The sequence below is a fragment of the Halichondria panicea genome, chromosome 13 (genome assembly GCF_963675165.1).
Source record: "Halichondria panicea chromosome 13, odHalPani1.1, whole genome shotgun sequence".
Taxonomy (NCBI): domain Eukaryota; kingdom Metazoa; phylum Porifera; class Demospongiae; order Suberitida; family Halichondriidae; genus Halichondria; species Halichondria panicea.
Genome location: NC_087389.1, coordinates 3,809,648 through 3,827,807, shown reverse-complemented (window position 1 = coordinate 3,827,807; position 18,160 = coordinate 3,809,648). Strand labels below are relative to the sequence as shown.

At 40.2% G+C, this 18,160-nt stretch overlaps 4 protein-coding genes across 5 annotated transcripts in view; 3 read left to right on the top strand and 1 right to left on the bottom strand.

Moving 5' to 3' along the window:
* Positions 1 to 276: 276 nt before the first annotated feature.
* Positions 277 to 2,857, top strand: LOC135346750 (protein asteroid homolog 1-like). Its single transcript, XM_064544483.1, has one exon. It carries the CDS (start codon positions 1,002 to 1,004, stop codon positions 2,103 to 2,105), a length of 1,104 nt encoding a protein of 367 aa, XP_064400553.1. The 5' UTR covers positions 277 to 1,001; the 3' UTR covers positions 2,106 to 2,857.
* A 218-nt stretch (positions 2,858 to 3,075) lies between these two features.
* Positions 3,076 to 18,086, top strand: LOC135346748 (exportin-5-like). 2 transcript variants are annotated; one of them, XM_064544480.1, is made up of 13 exons: positions 3,076 to 3,848; positions 4,483 to 4,601; positions 4,847 to 4,919; positions 6,834 to 6,971; positions 7,415 to 7,573; positions 7,709 to 7,894; positions 7,975 to 8,066; positions 8,349 to 8,451; positions 8,848 to 8,931; positions 9,245 to 9,370; positions 10,283 to 10,373; positions 10,557 to 10,624; positions 18,036 to 18,086. In XM_064544480.1, the coding sequence occupies exons 1-12, from the start codon at positions 3,804 to 3,806 to the stop codon at positions 10,568 to 10,570; spliced, it is 1,230 nt and encodes a 409-aa protein (XP_064400550.1). In that variant the 5' UTR covers positions 3,076 to 3,803; the 3' UTR covers positions 10,571 to 10,624; positions 18,036 to 18,086. The 2 variants fall into 2 exon arrangements, with proteins under 2 accessions (XP_064400550.1, XP_064400549.1); XM_064544479.1 differs by lacking the exon at positions 18,036 to 18,086 and having other exon boundaries at positions 10,283 to 10,606.
* LOC135346745 (protein asteroid homolog 1-like) lies at positions 12,852 to 16,992 on the bottom strand. Its single transcript, XM_064544475.1, has one exon. It carries the CDS (start codon positions 14,779 to 14,781, stop codon positions 13,048 to 13,050), a length of 1,734 nt encoding a protein of 577 aa, XP_064400545.1. The 5' UTR covers positions 14,782 to 16,992; the 3' UTR covers positions 12,852 to 13,047.
* Positions 18,037 to 18,160, top strand: part of LOC135346738 (exportin-5-like) — a 28,304-nt gene continuing 28,180 nt past the window's right edge. Inside the window, exon 1 of the mRNA XM_064544464.1 lies at positions 18,037 to 18,131. The gene's annotated coding sequence lies outside the window, so the exon portion shown is untranslated. The remainder of the gene's footprint in view (positions 18,132 to 18,160) is intronic.

Genomic DNA, 18,160 nt, shown 5'->3' with positions numbered 1-18,160 from the left:
TAATGTGAAGTGTAAAGCATGCATTTTCACCTCTGATTGTTCTGAGAACGTCATAGCTATTAAACAATGAAAATGAGTACACTTGATCGAGTTGTACATCTGGGTGTATTGTCCAACTAGTCCATAATGTTCATACAACACTACTATGCACTCAGCATCTGTTGTTCATCCACCTAGGTGACAGTATACAGCAGAATCATCCACACATCATTGAATGTACCCATCATAATGTCCGATGATTTGGTAGAGGGGAATCTAGACAATGCTAAGGTTGGTGACTATAGTTATATATAGTAACTATTTTATAAGTTTTCTTGTATACTTAAATATTTGGCTGACTCTTTCTCGAGCTCTATTTCTGATATTTACATGCTGTCATCATGATCCATGCCATCCATGTTTTATTCCTTGTATACTCAGTCAACAAGGTGACAGTAAAGTTGCCTATGGAAGAGAGAGTGGAAAATTAAGTACACATTTTACTAATCCCCTCAACTGAAGCTTGACACAAATTTATTCAAATTTGGATACTCTGGTATTTGTTGTAATAAGACACCAGCTGTCACAAGACAAACCTTACAATAGGTATTTGTTGTAATAAGACACCAGCTGTCACAAGACAAACCTTACAATCGGTGTGGGTGGATGCTTTAATATGTCATATGATCGTATGACCATTTGTGTTATTTTATTGCATGTCACGGCCTCTAAGAATGCTCTTTTATATAACGAACAAATACTATTATATAAGTACTTATATGGTGGTTTTCAAAATTTCAGGGATTGTTTTTCCCCGTATAGGTAGTAGCCAGTTTTGTATTATAATTATCGGTCAGTGAATTTAGTTTCATTTCACTGCTGCTTTGGCGATCACAGCTAATGGTGCATTAGATCTCTACAGCTATACAAAAACTGACTGTGTTCAAGTAGTGTATTGTGGGCCAAGATAATTCACTGACAGGAAGTTTTTGTGAACTTAATTGCTGTATCGATTGTTGATCATGGGAATTCGGACCTTAACCGCCTACATGAAAGAGATGGGGCACTTCGAGTCTGTAACCCTGAGAAAAGTTTCCAGTAGGATTGTCATTGATGGATTTAGCTTGCCCTATAAATTGTTTTGTGGAATTGGATGGGGTGATTATTATGAGTTTTATGAGAAAGTTGTAAATTTCTTTACAATGCTAAAATCTATCGGAATCGAGGCCTATGTGGTAGTCGATGGTATTGATTATGAAAATGAAAAGGCAGCGACTAGTGACGATCGAGTTTTACAGCGGCTTAGGATGTTGAGTAGGGCTGAATCTCAGATTGAACAGCTGAAAAAGAACGAGATGATTGTTCCTAATCTGGCAAAAATTGTGTTTGTCGATGCTGTTCGTAAAACCATTGGGGCTAGGTTCTTTGTTGCCGATGGTGAAGCTGATCGAGATGTGGTGTCACTTGCAAATCATCTTGGCTGTCCTGTCTTAGGTTTGGACTCAGATTTCTTCATTTTTAACATAAACCATGGACTGATTCTCATACTGCACAATTTACAAGACCTTAAAACAGAGGTGCAGTATTTTCACTATCAGAAATTTGATCGAACATGCAACTTTAGCCACCCTCAAATTCGCCTTTTCTTACCATACTGTCTTGGCAACGACTTTCACGGTCGCCATGCACTACCTGAGCTAGGAATTGATCGAGAGTCTAAAGTAGAGTTAATAGTTGAAAAGCTTAGTACCTCCTCTTTAAACATTGATGATTATCAAACAGAACTCGCTAGTGATCACAAGTTTTATGAAGTTGTCCCTCGTTCATTTGAAGACCTGTCTCAACACTCAGCATTTAGTACATCAGTCCCTCAGTGGATTGTATCTCGTTTCAAAAAAGGAGAGTTTTCGCGCAATGTAATGCATTTCTTGGTAGGCCATATTCTGGAGGGGAGCAAAATCTGGAATTATCTACTAGTTGTTGAAGATATGAAGAGAGAGTCTGCTTGGAAAGTGACCAATTCGGTCCTTCTGTATGTTATTGGTGCTCTCATTAGTTGCTATATGAAAGTGGCAGTATCCCTGAAATTATTGTGGGGGTCAGGCAAAAATCGCTGTGTAAATTAGAAGAACGAAAAATTTCTTCCTCGCTCAATGAGAAGCATTTAGAGATTCTTGGATCACACAATCTGTTGAATATTCCTGATATGCCCAAAACAAAACGAAGAGACATCGTTTTACGTGTATTTCAGTGCGAACAAATTTCAGCGGAATTGGAGAATGTCTCTGAAGATCTGAAATTATCAGTAGTTGCAAGCCGGTGTTGGCTGATGGCTATTCACTCAAGTGTGGACCATCGATTCAAGGCTTTCATTTTGGCTCTAGTTCTCTGCCTTCAAAAGTGTCTCTGTAAAGGCAGTGATGAAATTAAGGATTGCCGTAACCAAATGAAGGCTCTTGATCGGATCCACTACTTAGCTCAATGGGAATGCATGCTTCACCTTGCCAATACTTTCAACCAGATCCTCGGCTGCCCTTTTACCTACAAAAGCCTGGGTCGTATGTTCTCTGCAACAGTATTTCAAAAATTTTTCGTGAACTTACCCAATCCTCTCTACTCAATGCTTGACGAAGAAGGGAGGAATATGTACAATGCAATAACGAAAGAGCTTCTCCCGGATGCACCAGTCGAACCTGTTCGCCAAGCCCATGCTGTTCGATTACAATATTCAATCCCTACTCAGAACAGATTTGCATCATTGTCTAACTTTGTGGATTGAATTCTACAGCATCTAAATCACTGCATGTTTATCGATAGTGATCATGAGCAATTAATGTAACAATAGTATCACGATACATTTGATATTCATAGAACCCCGTTTTCTATGGCTACATTTACTTTAATTGTTACTTCATAGCGTGCATTATTAAGTTATGGTCAGGTGACTATATACAAGCTGATTGGCTGGAGATCATATGATCAGCAGCACTAAGTACAAATACCGTATAGGGGTAATTTTTGTATGAGCTACCCATTCGTATCTTAAGTATTCGTACAGCTCAGGATAGTGCAGGGCGTTGAACCTATTGCAGTAAAATAATTAATTACGAAATACAAAAAATCCACCATACGAAAATAACCCGCTATATATACGGTACTCATCAACAATTTGTGGTAATAGTCTGGATACACTGCATGTACATCGTACAATTATTCTCGAAACAAGATGCTCGGAGAGCATTCACCCTGTGCGTTGACATAACGGACATGCGATTTACTTTTTATAAAGCAACAATCATATAAAACAGTGTTTTTGTCACCTTCTAACAGTGGGGTACGTGCATGCATGTCTTACACTGGATTGTTCAGCCATCATTGGACGATATCTCAGGAACCATTTTGGTTTACACCATAGGGTAGGATGGCTGGTGTATAGAACGAAGAAGGTTGTAGTATGATGGGGTAGGTGCTGTTTGGAATGAGGGACATAATTCACTTTTAATAATAGGCTCATCAATTAACAGTGTGCATGTATTATTATACTAAAGTATGCAAATTTTATGTATCAATATTATTATAAATCTAGACAGTGAGTGCATGCCTAGCCTCGATTCAAGGCCGATTAAAATACGTATTTTAATCGGCCTGGAATCGAGGCTAGTGCATGCCACAGAGTGCGAATGCTTGAAAATTAGGAAGTGGGAGGGGCTGAATGCTGCAAGACCACGAGGTTGAAGAAGGCTGTCCAATGGTCCTCTGAGCATGAGAAGCAGGATGCCTTGTTGCTGCTGTGTCGAGACCTCATATCCTGTGTCAACAAGATCATGGACCCCTCGTCCATTCAGGCAGAGAGAGCAGAGTGTAGTCAGGTAGGTTTTGTGCTTCCAAGACCTAATCTAGATAGATTGCCTATGGACCCTGATCTAGATCTAGCCTGGAACCAGGGCTATGATCTAGCTTAATACTAGGAGAAAGAGTAGATCTATATAATAAGAATAAGAACGGAAGAGTGCCAAACTACCAATAGCTCTACACAAATATTGTGCACAAAGTAACATGACTAGCACAAGTCATGATGAAAGTGTTGTAAGCTTACTAGTAATCTCCTAGTAAATGTTAACATGACGTTTTAGGGATGTGGTAATTGAACAATGACATCTGATTCTAGCTAATTGTTCGCGTTCAACGTTCAGAGCTGCTCACTGCACACTGATAGGAGACAATCTCTTCACAAAAATCATCTCAATAGAGACAATGAGTGCGGTTCGAAGAAAGGGTGTAATCTTCACCTACACTGGAGACCACACCCTTTTAAAAAAAAGGCATGGTTGCCTAGTCCTGTTACGATTTCATTTGAGATTTTGTGATTTCATGAAAGATATCGGATTTCATGCTTGATTTCTGTTGATTTCTACTGTTTGTTCGAAGTCCCTGTTTGCGTATCACTTTTGCTGAATTACTGAAATACATTTAGCTGTCAATTTTAATTTCTTGTTTTTATAGAAAGTGGAGCAGTTCAAAGATGAGAGTCCGTACTGTTTGAGGTGTGGCTTCATTCTGTCCGAGGAGCACGTCCCTGTCATCAGGCACTTTGGATTGCAACTCATGGAGCATTTTGTTAAGTGAGTGTTCATATTGTACAAAGTGAGAGTTGATGGATGCTCAATGAGTAGAGAGAGACCTTCTACATTCGTATAGTCCAACTGTTGTCACCACTATCTAAGCAAGATACAAAATAGCGGGCAGCTCTATTGTCAAAAGACTGCATCAACTCTAATTAGCAGTTGAACATGATACAGAAGTTTTTCGTACCATCTAATTTAAGCTTGATATTCTAATTACTGATACGTCCGTATCTCTTCTCTAGGTATCGATGGAGGAGCTTGAGTCTGGATGATGGCAGAGAGTTCCAACTGAACCTGCTTCAGTTCCTCTCAAATGTGAGTATAGTAGATTCTCGCTAATCCGCCCCTATGAACGGTCACCTCGATACGATATACCAACCGTTTTGTTTGGCACCAATTGCTAGCTAGATCACTACTGCACAAAACTCGCCTTGAAAGGTTGTGACCTCACTATTCCCGTAAACTAGTCAGTTTTGATCGCCCTATATAAACCAGATTTTTTAATGGACTTTATACGCATATAATTATCCACTTTCTGAATTCTGGCCACCTTGCTTACGCGGCCAAACTGCATAGTCCCAAGAGCGACCTGATTAATGAGGGGCTACTGTACATGTATACTTTATCAACAGTTGTACTAATGAATAGCTTGCTGAAATCTATATGTATTCAACACAGTGGCGTAGCAAAGGGGGAAATCCCCCCCTTTTTCTGGATTTCTAATACTCACCTCAGGTTATTACCCGAGGCGCGCGTGGGCGGCCACGGGTATAGTAGTCCGTTGGTCTGTTTGTTTGTTTGTTTGTGATGGGCTTTTCTACTCACCTGGATGCCACAGTACTGCGTTTACAGCATGGATAGCCTTCATACAACAATATCTTGGTTTAAATAGTGGCAGATTTTGATGTTAAAGCTTCTTTGTCGAGCAAAAGCTAAGAAGCTTGAACTTGCATGTTGGCAGCTAGCTATAGCTACACGTGGCCTTGACTACCGTACGGGTAGAAAATTTCGAGGTGTTTTTAATTTCGCGTTTTTCGTGGGTGGCTGCAGAACACGAAAATTAAAACCCGCGAAAGGCTTTGTTTACGCATGCGAGATAGTGACACACCCTAACTCCACGAAATTTACTACCCGCGAAATTTTCCAAATAAGACAGAATATTGAATTGCACGAAAATTTACACCCTCGAAATTTTCTACCCGTACGGTATAGGTATTTGCTGCTGAAGTGATCCGTACCAGGAACAATTGAATAGGGTCAAAGTAGAATTGTGACTGGCCTGGGTTGGTTGTTGTTGCTGCTGTTGACTGATTCTTAGCTAGCTCTGGATCCTACTCTCCAGCCTGGCAGGAGCCATACTTCTCTAAGTCTAAGACTCCAGGCTTCTTTGCTGTGATCCCAGTCCACAGTGCATGTCTCATGCACGTACGTTGTTAGTTTAGTTTTATTGCTCCTTGAGTTGCTGTGCTAGTCATACATGCTACATGCACTGCATCATTATCACTCTTCTGGTTTCTGTATTATCATGTCACCAGCTGAGGGTTTGCACTTTAGTGCTCTAGTTTTATCTAGCTGAGCACCCCCTTTTCTTCCTTGTCTTACTGTAGTCAGGGTAGAATAGTTCAGGAAGATCCTGGATGGTTTGGATAACTTTTGGTACAGACGCAAGGGCTATAGGTGCATGGACAGACCATGCGGGAAGCCGGATGGTCTAGGTAACTTGGATACATGCATGCACATTAGGGGAAGATCCCAGGTAATTTAAGGGATACTCAGATGTATGGCTGAACCACTGATTGGATGTCTGGGTAAGTAAGACTTGCAAGTATGGGGATAATCCACAGGTCCAAGTATGGCTGCAGTTAGCTAGCTAGTGGCAAGTAAAACGATTTACATGTAGTCTCTAAACTGTGAGCTATTCTGGTCGAAATCTATAGACTAGCTCTCGTTCTTAGCCTGCGCAAATAGAACATCGGGCCACACCCAACTAGGTATATAAGTAAATTATGACATCATATTAAGAAGCATGGCTTCCTGTCAACATTTCTGGTGCTGCGCGGCTGGTAAACAGTCACTTTACGACCGCTTTTTGTCCCCTTCAAAAAATGATGGCTACGCTCCTGCAACATTGTGTGTTGTATCCATGCAGTCCTAGCTGATGTTTTACTCTAATTATATCATGTCAGTGCTTCTCAACTGCACTACAACTCCTTCTCTTTCATGCTGCAGAAACTCCTTCCTTATGATCAAGAGCCCACTTTCGTTAAGGAGGCTCTGGCTAGGGTCACCGTGGAAACAGCCAAAAAGATGTGGCCGCAGAGATGGGATTCGTTTATCACTGACTTGGGGACTGTCTCAAAGTGTGGGGTAAGATAATCTTTAGTCTTTACACTCGTATAATTATTGCTTTATGCACTGAAATTGTAGTGATTCTGTTGTGTGTATGGGTGTAGGGGAGAAATGTGATGTTACACTAGCACACTAAAATTATGTACACAGTTTGTTTTAGCCAATTAACAGCTTCCATTTAAGTACCGTGTAGCGGGTAATTTTCATGGGGTAAAAAATTCGTTTCACTGATTTTCTTAAGTAAAAAATTGCATTGCCTGCACTGCGTTGCGGTGAATCACACTTTACGTTTTCGTGGGGAAAAGGAAGTCAACTTGTCGACCAAAATTACCTGCTATACGATATTGGTCTAACTTCAATGGTTTCTCGCTACTTATACAATATGTATAATTATTAGGCGTACTATTATGCCACCACTTCAAGTACAGTCCTTGCATGCTGTCACACCTCTCCCCTCCCAGTCCACCCAGGTGGAGCTGGTGTTGCTAATATTTCGTCGTCTGGCTGAGGACATCCACGGGTACGAGTCTGGCATGACCTCAGGGCGTAAGAGGGAGATGGCAGCTGCCCTCAACCAGCAGTCTCAGACAGTCTTCACTTTTCTCATTAGCAACTTAGAGGTATTATCTAGTACTGAATTTAGCTTTTATGCGAAGTGATCTTTACCTATTTTCAACTAAGCCAAAAAAAATCGCAGCGTGACTGATGCACTCGTCCATTCTCTTTTACCTTACTATTTACCTATTATCCCCCAGTCTCCTCTGTCGGAGCCCCTTCGTCAAACTGCCCTGAGCACGATAGTCAGCTTTGTGGAGTGGGTGGAGTTTCCCACCCTCCTGATGGAGGACGCCAAGCTCATTAAGCTCCTCTACAACCTCATAGGGATGGAGGAACTTAAGACTGTCGCCTGTGAGTGTCTACTGCCTATCCTCTCCAGAAAAGTACGTATTATTTTGCTGTCGATCAAGCACATGTTCTTTGACTACACAATGGTAGTTAAGTAGTGTTAACTTGATTTCAGGGTGATGTTCGCAAGACAGAGGGAGACAGGACCACGATTCTCTCATTGCTTCTCTCCACTGAAGCTCTCAATGGAATCATGGCTGCTTCAATGTAAGGTGTAAGGTTTGAAGGACATTACATCATTGTGGTAATCTTTTACTTTTTTTGGGCTGGTACAATTATGTATAGAATGCGTATTGCTGCCACTTTCATTCCCTCAAACATTCATATGTGTATAATAGTAATCTTATCTTAGCATTGCAGCTTAGTGTTAACGAATTCGAAGCTTGTCTTGTCGTATGACAAAGTACATGTGTGACCTTGAAGGTCAATGTACTCTGTTGTATAGTGAAGGCATGTAAACTATTATTTAGTACATATCTGTGTTTGCAGACTGGCCAACTCGCAAGGTGTGGTGGAGGAGCAGTACGTGTTCCTGAAGAGGGTGTGTCAAGTCCTGGTCCACTTGGGCACCTCTCAGCTGGCACTGCTCTGGGTGAGTGCAGGGATCTGCCCTCATGTGCAGTGCACAGACCACCACTCCAGCCAAAGTCACTATTGTACCACATAGTCAGGCTTAAACTCTTAGTATTAATTACTCTGTCAGTAATGTGAGGCTGCACTAGCTCAAACAGCTCCTGTGAGACTGGGGCACTGTTAATATTGGGCTTGCTCAAAAACAGCTTTCTTATCAATAGCAAACCTAACCCTACAATATTCCCTTATCAACCTTTGTAGCCATATATGTACATTATGTGGACAGGTGGACATCTGATTACTGTTATGTTTTTTCAGTGTTGTGCAGTCAGTCTTTATACGCTGGAATGTTATCTGTGTGGTATCAATGATGGTTGTGTGTCTGTTATCAGGCCCTTGTTTCTTGTCCCTGCAGACATACTCTCTGACATTCAAGCCTCCGGAGGCTCTGGAACTGTACCTCCAGGTTGTGGCTGAGTTCACTAAGCACGACAGCCAGGTAGCTAGCGCTGTCATTGTGCATGTAGCATTATATATTTATGCCTAGTTACTTTCATACACTGAATCTAAGGTGTACATTGGCTTTTGTAGTACACTTTTTGCTGTTGTGAGCGGAAGTAGCCTTTGTTGAGGGTTGTTTTGTATACACAACTGGTGCCTGTATTACAGTTGGCCTGGGTGGCCTTTTAAAAGGGGTTCCACTATACAATATTTTGCATCCGCTAACATAGTGGCATACTGCAACTTTAGTCTAAAAACAAGCATCCTGTACAGTTTTGACGCAACTTCATTCCTCCCGCTTACACATGCAGCTGCTGAGCCTGACGTCAGCTGATGTGTGGATCACGTTCCTCTCCCACAATCACCTGAAGGACCACCCAGTGTTCAAGGACCACCTCACACACCTCCTCACAATAGCCCGACAGAAACTGCTCAAGGTCAGCACGGGAAGCTTTGTGAGGGAGAAACATTCGAGAAAATCAAGCATTAATTCATACAATGAACATTTTGCAAACTGTTGATAGCCATATTTTTTGATTTAAAAAGCTTAATTTTCTCAATAATGTTTATCCCTCACCAAGTTTCCGCCATATTATCTGTTGTTGTGTCCTTTACCTGCATACCATAGTGATCAGTGGTATGATATCTTGTTGACCTCATCAGCACCTGTGCATGTGCGGAAGCCAGTGCTGCTGGCCATGGGCTTGGTTGGCAGAGGTTTTATCTCATTGTGCATGTTGCTAAGATACTATAGTTGATTTTATCTTCAACTTTCAAAGTCAGCCCTACTGTCATTAAAACGTGTGTCATTGAAACAATGAAAGCAGGTAGTGCACTTATTTTGGAGGCTTTTCCAAAGATTTCATACAATTCGATAATGGCACCAAATGTGGACACCCTAGTCTCGAATACCAGCCGGTTCTCATTGTAGCATGGGAGGGAGAGAACCGTCTGGTTACTCTGGGCGGAGCGTTCTGTCAGTCAGGAATGTGATCATCCTGTTAATCACGTGATAATAACCCACAATTTAGTGCGCACTAAATAAAACTGTTATATTCTTGAAAGCTATGTTACATTCTTGCGGGTAAGGCTCCAATGAATATACTCTACCAACATTCCGTCCGAGGACAGAAAAGTATGTCCAGAGTAACCAGACGGTTCTCTCCCTCCCACGCTACAATGAGAACCGGCTGGTATTCGAGACTATGGACACCCCAAGTTTTTAATACTGCACCAGCCCCTTTTTCCCATGCCTACTAATCATATATGCCGCTGGATTATCACGAAGTTATAGAAGTGCTCACATATATACTGATATAACTCTTGTGCTTGCCCTGCATGTATTGTAGGTGGGTGACCCTGATGTGTACGACCATGTCAGTTCAGAGTATTCCCGTCTGGACTTTGATGGGGCGGATGACTTTATGCTCTTCTTTGCGAGTAAGCATACTGTTTATCTAAACCCTAACTGTGTGGTAATTGTATTGTACATGAAGCTTACTGTATTGTATGTGCAGCACTAACTTGCAAATGTACATTACATATAAGTGCAACAACTTACTTTCTAGCATTTTGTGGTAAGATGGTAAAGATACTTAGTCAAGTGTCTCTTCTGATTCCAAGAACAGCTGCTGTAGAAGCTCTCACCGTCACTGAGCAGATGGTCCAGAAGAAACTTGAACCTGGGCAAGGTGAATATGCATTTGCTTTACGTAGCACTATATGTCCGAATTTAGTTGGGACGTAGTGACTACTTATTCTCTACTCCTTGCTTGTGCTGCTATAACGTTGGTATGTGAACCAATGCACTTGAAGCGATTGTCCCACTAAGTGATTTTAATCCAAGTTTTTAGTTGCTTATTATATATATAGGCATTAAGATGTACAGTATGTGAATTGTGTTGAAATTGATGTGGTTGGAATTGTTGTGCTTCATGTGACTCATGGACTATGCCGCAGATCGGGTAATAATATTATAGTTGACACAGGACCTCTGATAAGCTGTCTCCAGACATACTTTGGTTGATTGTAGTCACGTACAAGCATGCAAGTCACCTTTGAGGAATTGAGATAGTGAATTGTATGATTATATCTAACTTCATACAAGCTTATATTTATAACGTCATAAAAAATATATATATAACCTGTAATGTTATTGCATGCAGTGCAGTCGGCATAAAACATTCGACTTGTGCATGCAGTGTTGAAGCATAATTATAATGCACCCAAGTTATTTATTTTGACTCTTACATAGTGTGAGTGTACAGCTATACCTTGTATATAATTATAGAGTCTCCAAAACTATGGTATAATGGTAACTTTATTCTCTTACCATGAGTATTGAGAGTACCATGCACTGTGCATGCATGTGCATGGCACGTTGCTCAAGCCGGACATGCTGTGGGTTCCTTTTGTCAACTGGTGCAATTATCGTGGAGATCTCTATGATATCAAATCCCACACACTATAGCTCACGTGATCCTTCGCTTGGTTTCATAAAGTGACCATGCTGTTGGACATGTATGTGTAGCTACTAGCATAAGTAAAAAACTTGTATGTGGATTAGCCACCATGCCACTGTGTCTATGTAGCTATAATAGTTTAATTTACACTAGCTATTGCGAAATAACTTTTGTGAGTACTGTTTGATGATTTTGTCGAACTCTATCAAGAAATTTCGTGAAGATCTGTCCGTCTGCAATCTGCAATCATGTCAAAGTATAAATGAACTCTATGCCACAGTCGAGTTATGCATTTTGATTGTCAACGGTGAAATTTGTTTCTTTCGTGTTGTTGAGATGAGCTGATAGCTTTGTCAGCTGCATGTGAAATCTTCTTTCGTGGTGTTGTAATCAACAGCTGGTTTTTCGTGATGGCAGGTATGCGTGTGGCTCTGTTCAAGCAAGCAAACGTAATGTAAAGACTAAAGTCACAAGCTAAGGCTATGTTGATTTGGGTGCAGAGCATCTATTATGTATTTGATATAAGGAACTCTATGCCGGTGAACGTCTTGTTGCATGTGATCAACAACTGGCTTTACAGGGATATGATATGACTTTGCATGCACATGCAGACAGTGCAATTTGAGAGACGATTTACGTTGATAGTAATATATTATGATTATAATTATGAACTCTGAACTTTGTGCCCCAGTCGATATTTGTTGATTGATGTGTTCTTCTTTCGTGTTGTTGAGATGAACAGATAGCTCGATACGTGTCAGCTCTGAAATCTTCTTTCGTGGTGTTGTGATCAACAACGGGTTCTTCTGTTACACCTGCAGGTACATTTAAAAACAGTTGCTATAACCAGGAGTGCATGAATAGTATAATTATATTATTTTATTATTCAATCTCTATGCCATGCACAGTCAAGATTTGTTGATTGTCTACGGTAGATATTCAGCGAAGGCTTCGAGAGATCCTGCAATACTTCGATTCTTTCTTTGAGCTGTGAGATTGATTTTTCGATTAGTAGATATTTCTTCCTCAGTCGGTGTTGTTGAGATGAACAGTTAGTTCCGTAAATTTTCTTTCGTGGTGTTGTGATCAACAACTGTTCCTTCTGTTGGCATAATATATGGCTCTGTTCATACATGACCATGCATGCATTGAGTCGGAACACATTTTCCCGAAAGAGATGAACAGATTCTAATAAAATGCTGTATATTAACAGGTTTGTGCATGATAGCGTAATTGTGGAAGCTTGTATTTTGACTATAGGCTTGGAGCTGGTTGTAAAGAGAAATATTACCACATAAACACTTTAATCGTTGTGACCGATTTTTTGCATTTCATTGTGCATGGATTGTATTGATTTTAATTTTGCTTTCACTGTGGCATGACTTTGTTGCTTGTATGCATAACGATACTGAATCACTATGTTTTTAGTGCATTTATGATCTTCAATGTATTTCAATTAAAATTTCAATAATTTTATACACTATTGCATATTATGTGCACTCTATAAATTTATTAACATTTACTGCATGTGATGTTAGCAAATGAGAGGAAACTAAATTCACGGATAATTTGAAAAATGGTCGGTATAAAACTCTAAAGTCGCATTTAATAATAATACCTGTCACCTTACGATATATATATATACTTATAGTTCAGTATGTAGTGCGACGTTTCTTTGTCTGCGAAGGCTCTAGTTCAATATCTTTCAAACTTTCAGTAGAATACTTGCTCTCTGTAATTATTTGTAGCATACTCGTTGCCAATGTGTCAATCTTTTCTTGTAGGACCTGTGAGGTCTGCTGGTAGAAGTGTAGAAGTAAACTTGAAGAAAATAGCCTAGCAGGGCTTGTGTATGGAAAGGGGTGGCTTAGAACTTGGTTAAACGCGATAACGTGATGTAGTAGACACTGCCACTGAGCATAGGAGTGTAGAAAAAACAGCATCTCATGTTGAGCTAGCTTACATCCGTCTTTTCGATCAATCATTTGAAAATGGCCATAGCAGGTTAGAATACAGCATACGAGCGACTGAATCAGGTGTGTATTGTCGCAAACTACTTTACGTACCCAGCAGCGCCCTGCGATCATGGCTAACTGTAGCCCCTCAGGAATGTCCGACTCAGCAGGCTCTGTATAGTGAAACACACGATACATTATCTCTTTGCGAACGGTGACTGGCATTTGTGGAACATCTTTTAGTGGCACAGGTAGAATTTTGGTGTGCTTTGGAGCTAAGATGACTTCGGTGTCCACCAATGCAAGTTTTGAGTTGTCAGGTGGTGGTGGCTTAATTTCGGTTGTCACTATCTGATGCTTGTTTGCTTGGTCACCAAGTAAAGCCCCAATGATAAATTTTCTTCCAATTTTTGTAACCTTCCACGCGCTTTGTTGACTGAAATCTTCGACTACTATTGTGTGTCGCCACCGCTTTGTAGTAGGGCAAGTTGCAAGACTCATTATTGGAGCCATGAACCTACCATTCTTGTACTCCTGCATGATCCACTCCGGGGTGTGTGGATACAACTCCAGAAGTGAACTGGTAGATGCAAGGTCATCAAATGATCGAGCTGTCCCTCTGTAGTACAATTTGATATTTTCCATCTGGCTTGTGGGGTTCGGACAAACGAATCGTGTCAAAGTTGCATTGCTGAAATCTAGCATTGCTAGTTTTCTTGAGATGTCGTGGAGTGGTGTGCGTGAGGTTAATTGCAGTGAGGACCGTGAAACACCCTTATGGAAGTCATTGCCTAGGATAAAAGGAAAGAACAGCCGCTGTTCTTCGTTCAGTTTTAAGCTTTTATCGAATTCTTTATACTGAAATCGTTTGACTGGCTTTTGAAAATCAATTCGTGTTTGTTGGTCACCACCTGTCAATGGTATGTAGCCAGCTTCAATGTTGAAAATAAAGAAGTCTGAATCTTCACTGATAACAGGGCAAGATAAACTATTGGCAAGTGATGCAATATCTCGATCTGCCTCTCCGTCTGCTATGAAGAATTTTGTCTTCAAGTCTCTCAGTGCATCAAGAAACACAGTATGTATGAACAGTGGACGAACAATGTTGCGTGGTGCTGTGCCTAGGGATTGGCTGTTAGCAATTCCATTGATACGCTCTTCGTTTCTCGCTATGTACGTCTGATACTTGCTGTTATCGTGATCCATACCATCCACCACAATGTACGGCTCTATTCCTAATGCCTTGAGCTCTCGAATGTACACTGTAACCGTTTCATAGAACTCTTTGTAATCACCTCCAAACTTCCACTCATGCTGTTTGTTCAGATTATAGCAGAGTGAGTTGCCATCGATGACTACTTCGCCTGACACTTGTATTGTGTCCCATCCTTTGCTACTGGACACAAACTTCTTCAACTTGGGTACTCCCATTTCGATGTTAATATAATAAATGTGTATTAACAATTTATGTTATCCGAAATAGTCACCTGATGTGTAGTAATGAATAAACTTAGGTTTATAGCACCTTATAGACATACATTGTCTTGTTATTTTGCCTCTTTTCCTTATTCAGCGTCCATTGTGTATTTATTGTGCCAGATAGTTTTAATTTACAATTGTTAGCCATCGAAGATGTGACTAAAGATTCTGCTTCAGAGGTGATGAATACTGTCTTAAATTTTGTACAGAGCAGCAACTAGTAACGATCGAGTTTTACAGCGGCTTAAGGCGTTGAGTATAAGGTCGAATCTCAGATTGAACGGCTTAAAAAGAACGAGGTGATTGTTCCTACTCTGGCAAAAGTAGTGTTTAAATTGTTGATGCTGTCCGTGAAACAGCTGATCGAGATGTGGTGTCACTTGCAAATCATCTTGGCTTAGGTTTGGACTCGGATTTTTTCTATTGCATCATAGTCATGCCCGAAAATTTTTAAATAAAGTATTTTGACTGTCGAAAATTTGATCAAAAGTTCACCTTTAGCCACCCGAAAATCTGCCTCTTCTTACTGTACTGTCTTGGAAATGACTTTCACGGTCGCCATGCACTACCTGAGCTAGGAATTGATCAAGATGCTAAAGTAGAGCTAGTATAAAAAACTTAGAACATCCTCTTTAAACGTTGATGATTATCAAGCAGAACTCGCTAGTGATCGTAAGTTCTATGAAGTTGTTCCTCGTTCTTTTGAATACATGTCTCAACACTTAGCGTTTAGTACATCAGTCCCTCAGTGGATTGTATCTCGTTTCAAGAGAGGAGAATTTTCTCATACCGCAATGCATTTCTTGGCCGTGGATCTTCTAGAGGGGAAACAAATCTGAAAGTATATATTAGTGGTTGAAGATTTAAAACTAGAATCTGCTTGGAAATTGACTGATTCCATCCTTTTGTATTTTATCGGTGCTCTGCTTAGTTGCTATCAAAGGGACAGGATCCCCAGCATTGTTGTGAAAAGTCGGCAGGACTGCTTGTGTTCACCTGTCGACAATGAAATCAACCTCTAGATCTCGTTAAAGCATTTAAGTATACTCAGGTCACATGACCTACAAACTATCTCTGATATGCCCCTACTAGATAGAGAGAAAATTATTTTACGTGTATTTCACTGCAAATCGGTTTCAAAGACTTTGGGAAAAGCTGAAGTTAGCGGTAATTGCAAGCCGATGCTGGCTGAAAATTTTACAATGTTGATTATAATTTTGGGGCTTTCATTTCAGCACTATAGTTTTTTGCTTTCAAACGTGTAGGGGAGCTTGACAGATAGATAAAGCGGGACATTACCAAGAACCCTCAATGGCTCGCCTTCGCCGGATCCACTATTTAGCACAGTGGGAATGCATGCTCCACCTTGCAAATTCATTCAATCAAATTCTGAACTATCCATTTACTTACACTAGTCTGGGCCGAATGTTCTCAGGAATAGTATTTCACAGGTTTTTTACAAGTGGTTCAGGCGTTCATACAAGGTTTGACTTCGAAGGTGCTTGTATGTACGAAGCGATAACGAAAGAACTTCTCCTCACAAGTTGAACCTGTTTGTTAAACCTATGCTGCTCCCAAGACTATACCTAGTAAGAAGACTGAGACTGTTGTGAAAGTAAAACCAAAAAATGTGTATTGTGTACAGTGCATCCAATCCTATAAACTATATACCACAAATATGTGAGTAGTTGTACTTAAATGTAAATATCTAACCATTCTAAGAAAATGTGCTGATACCAGTGCATGTGTATAGGTGAATGATAAGCTACAGGGTATCCAAAAATGTATTAAGGTTGAGTAAACAATTGTTATTGGGTAATCGGATAGGGAGAGAAAAGGCCAATGGTTTCCGGCTACGTTTTGGAACTTTCACAACATCTATAGATAGTTTGGCTATAATTATGTAAAAGGTTCAATGTTGCGTACACATCCTTTGCAGTGCGAAAAATTGCTAGTTTTCCGTTTCGGTTAGGGAGAGATTTGAAGAAGATCTTACGGCTAGGGTCCAGACATTATTACTTAAATAAATTTTCTAACTTTTGATAAGAAAAAATTGTCCCAAAAATACTTTAGTTACAGAGATAATTAATGTTACACACATTTTTTTTTACGATCACCCCGTTTTTGATTTCTCACAATAACAACTAACAACTTTTGGGGAAATATTTTTAAATAAGCTTTATATTCATTCACCTACACAATGGTATCAGTGCAATTTCTTAGTTAAGATACATTTAAGTACAACTACTCACACATTTGTGGTATTCTACTGGATGCATGCACTGTACATGACTGTGTATTAATCTTTGTGTATCAGCGAATGATACTGTCACGGCACACATTTGATACACGGAAATAGGGTAAACATGTGATTTTGCCTAAACAAACGCATTTCATGAAGCTTGAATTTCTATAGACACTAAGTTGCATATAATTCAGGCTATTGGTGTGCCTATCACTAAATTTCACTCTGTCCTGCCTCGAGTGTATTTCAAAAGTAAATGTCTTCATTGCCACCTTTCAATGGTATCACCTATTTGAGGGATAGCAATTTTGCCTTACCACGGATTATAGCCCATGGTCCAAGGCCAAAAAATGGCAAATTATGGTCCAGCCAACACATAACAATAAAGTATTGAAAGAAACAAAGTAGCATTGCATGACTGTATCAATTAGCATTCTATACATCTGTAGATTCGTAATTCGAAAAGGGGTTGTATATATACGGTTGTAGCTGAACAGAAGAAATTTCTACATGAACACAATTGAAGTTAAGTTTGTAATGGGTTAAGGGTGGATCTAATATTACACAGACACAGAATCATACAATCGTTGAGCTTCTCGAGACAGTTCGTTGGTTTTGAAGGAGGTTTTGAAGGTAGTAGAATAAATTAACTTGTAGAATTATAGGTGCTCAGCTTTTTGACTCCCATTTTTCAGTAAGACTTTGTCAGGCTGTCTCCTTTGAAGTCAATGGGCTTTTTTGTGGTGTGGGTACTATTAAATGGTATTCACAATTCCAAGAATGATGTGTTTCTACAGTAGTCTATTGCTGATTTTGACCTTATGCATGATTTCCCAGAACCTAGCTGTAAGAATGCACTCCTCAGACCTGGTAATGCTTATAAGCTCTAGACTTTGGTCAAGACATCTTGAAATGTGCACAATGTTAATGTGAGTATTGTATTATATACGCATGCATGCAGAGTGCAGTCGGAGTTCCATGTTGTACATAGAGTGGGAAGGTCTGGTCGCATTCCTCGAGTGTTGAACTGGAACACTAATGCTGAGCTCCTCAAGTGGTGAGTTGTTCTTAATGTGAAGTGTAAAG

Coding starts and splice junctions, on each gene's coding strand:
- LOC135346750 (XM_064544483.1), top strand. CDS start 1,002: ATGGGAATTCGGACCTTAACCGCCTACATGAAAGAGATGGGGCACTTC.
- LOC135346748 (XM_064544479.1), top strand. CDS start 3,804: ATGGACCCCTCGTCCATTCAGGCAGAGAGAGCAGAGTGTAGTCAG. Junction 3,849..4,482: donor AGAGAGCAGAGTGTAGTCAG/GTAGGTTTTGTG, acceptor TTGTTTTTATAG/AAAGTGGAGCAGTTCAAAGA. Junction 7,895..7,974: donor TGCCTATCCTCTCCAGAAAA/GTACGTATTATT, acceptor ACTTGATTTCAG/GGTGATGTTCGCAAGACAGA.
- LOC135346745 (XM_064544475.1), bottom strand. CDS start 14,781: ATGGGAGTACCCAAGTTGAAGAAGTTTGTGTCCAGTAGCAAAGGATGG.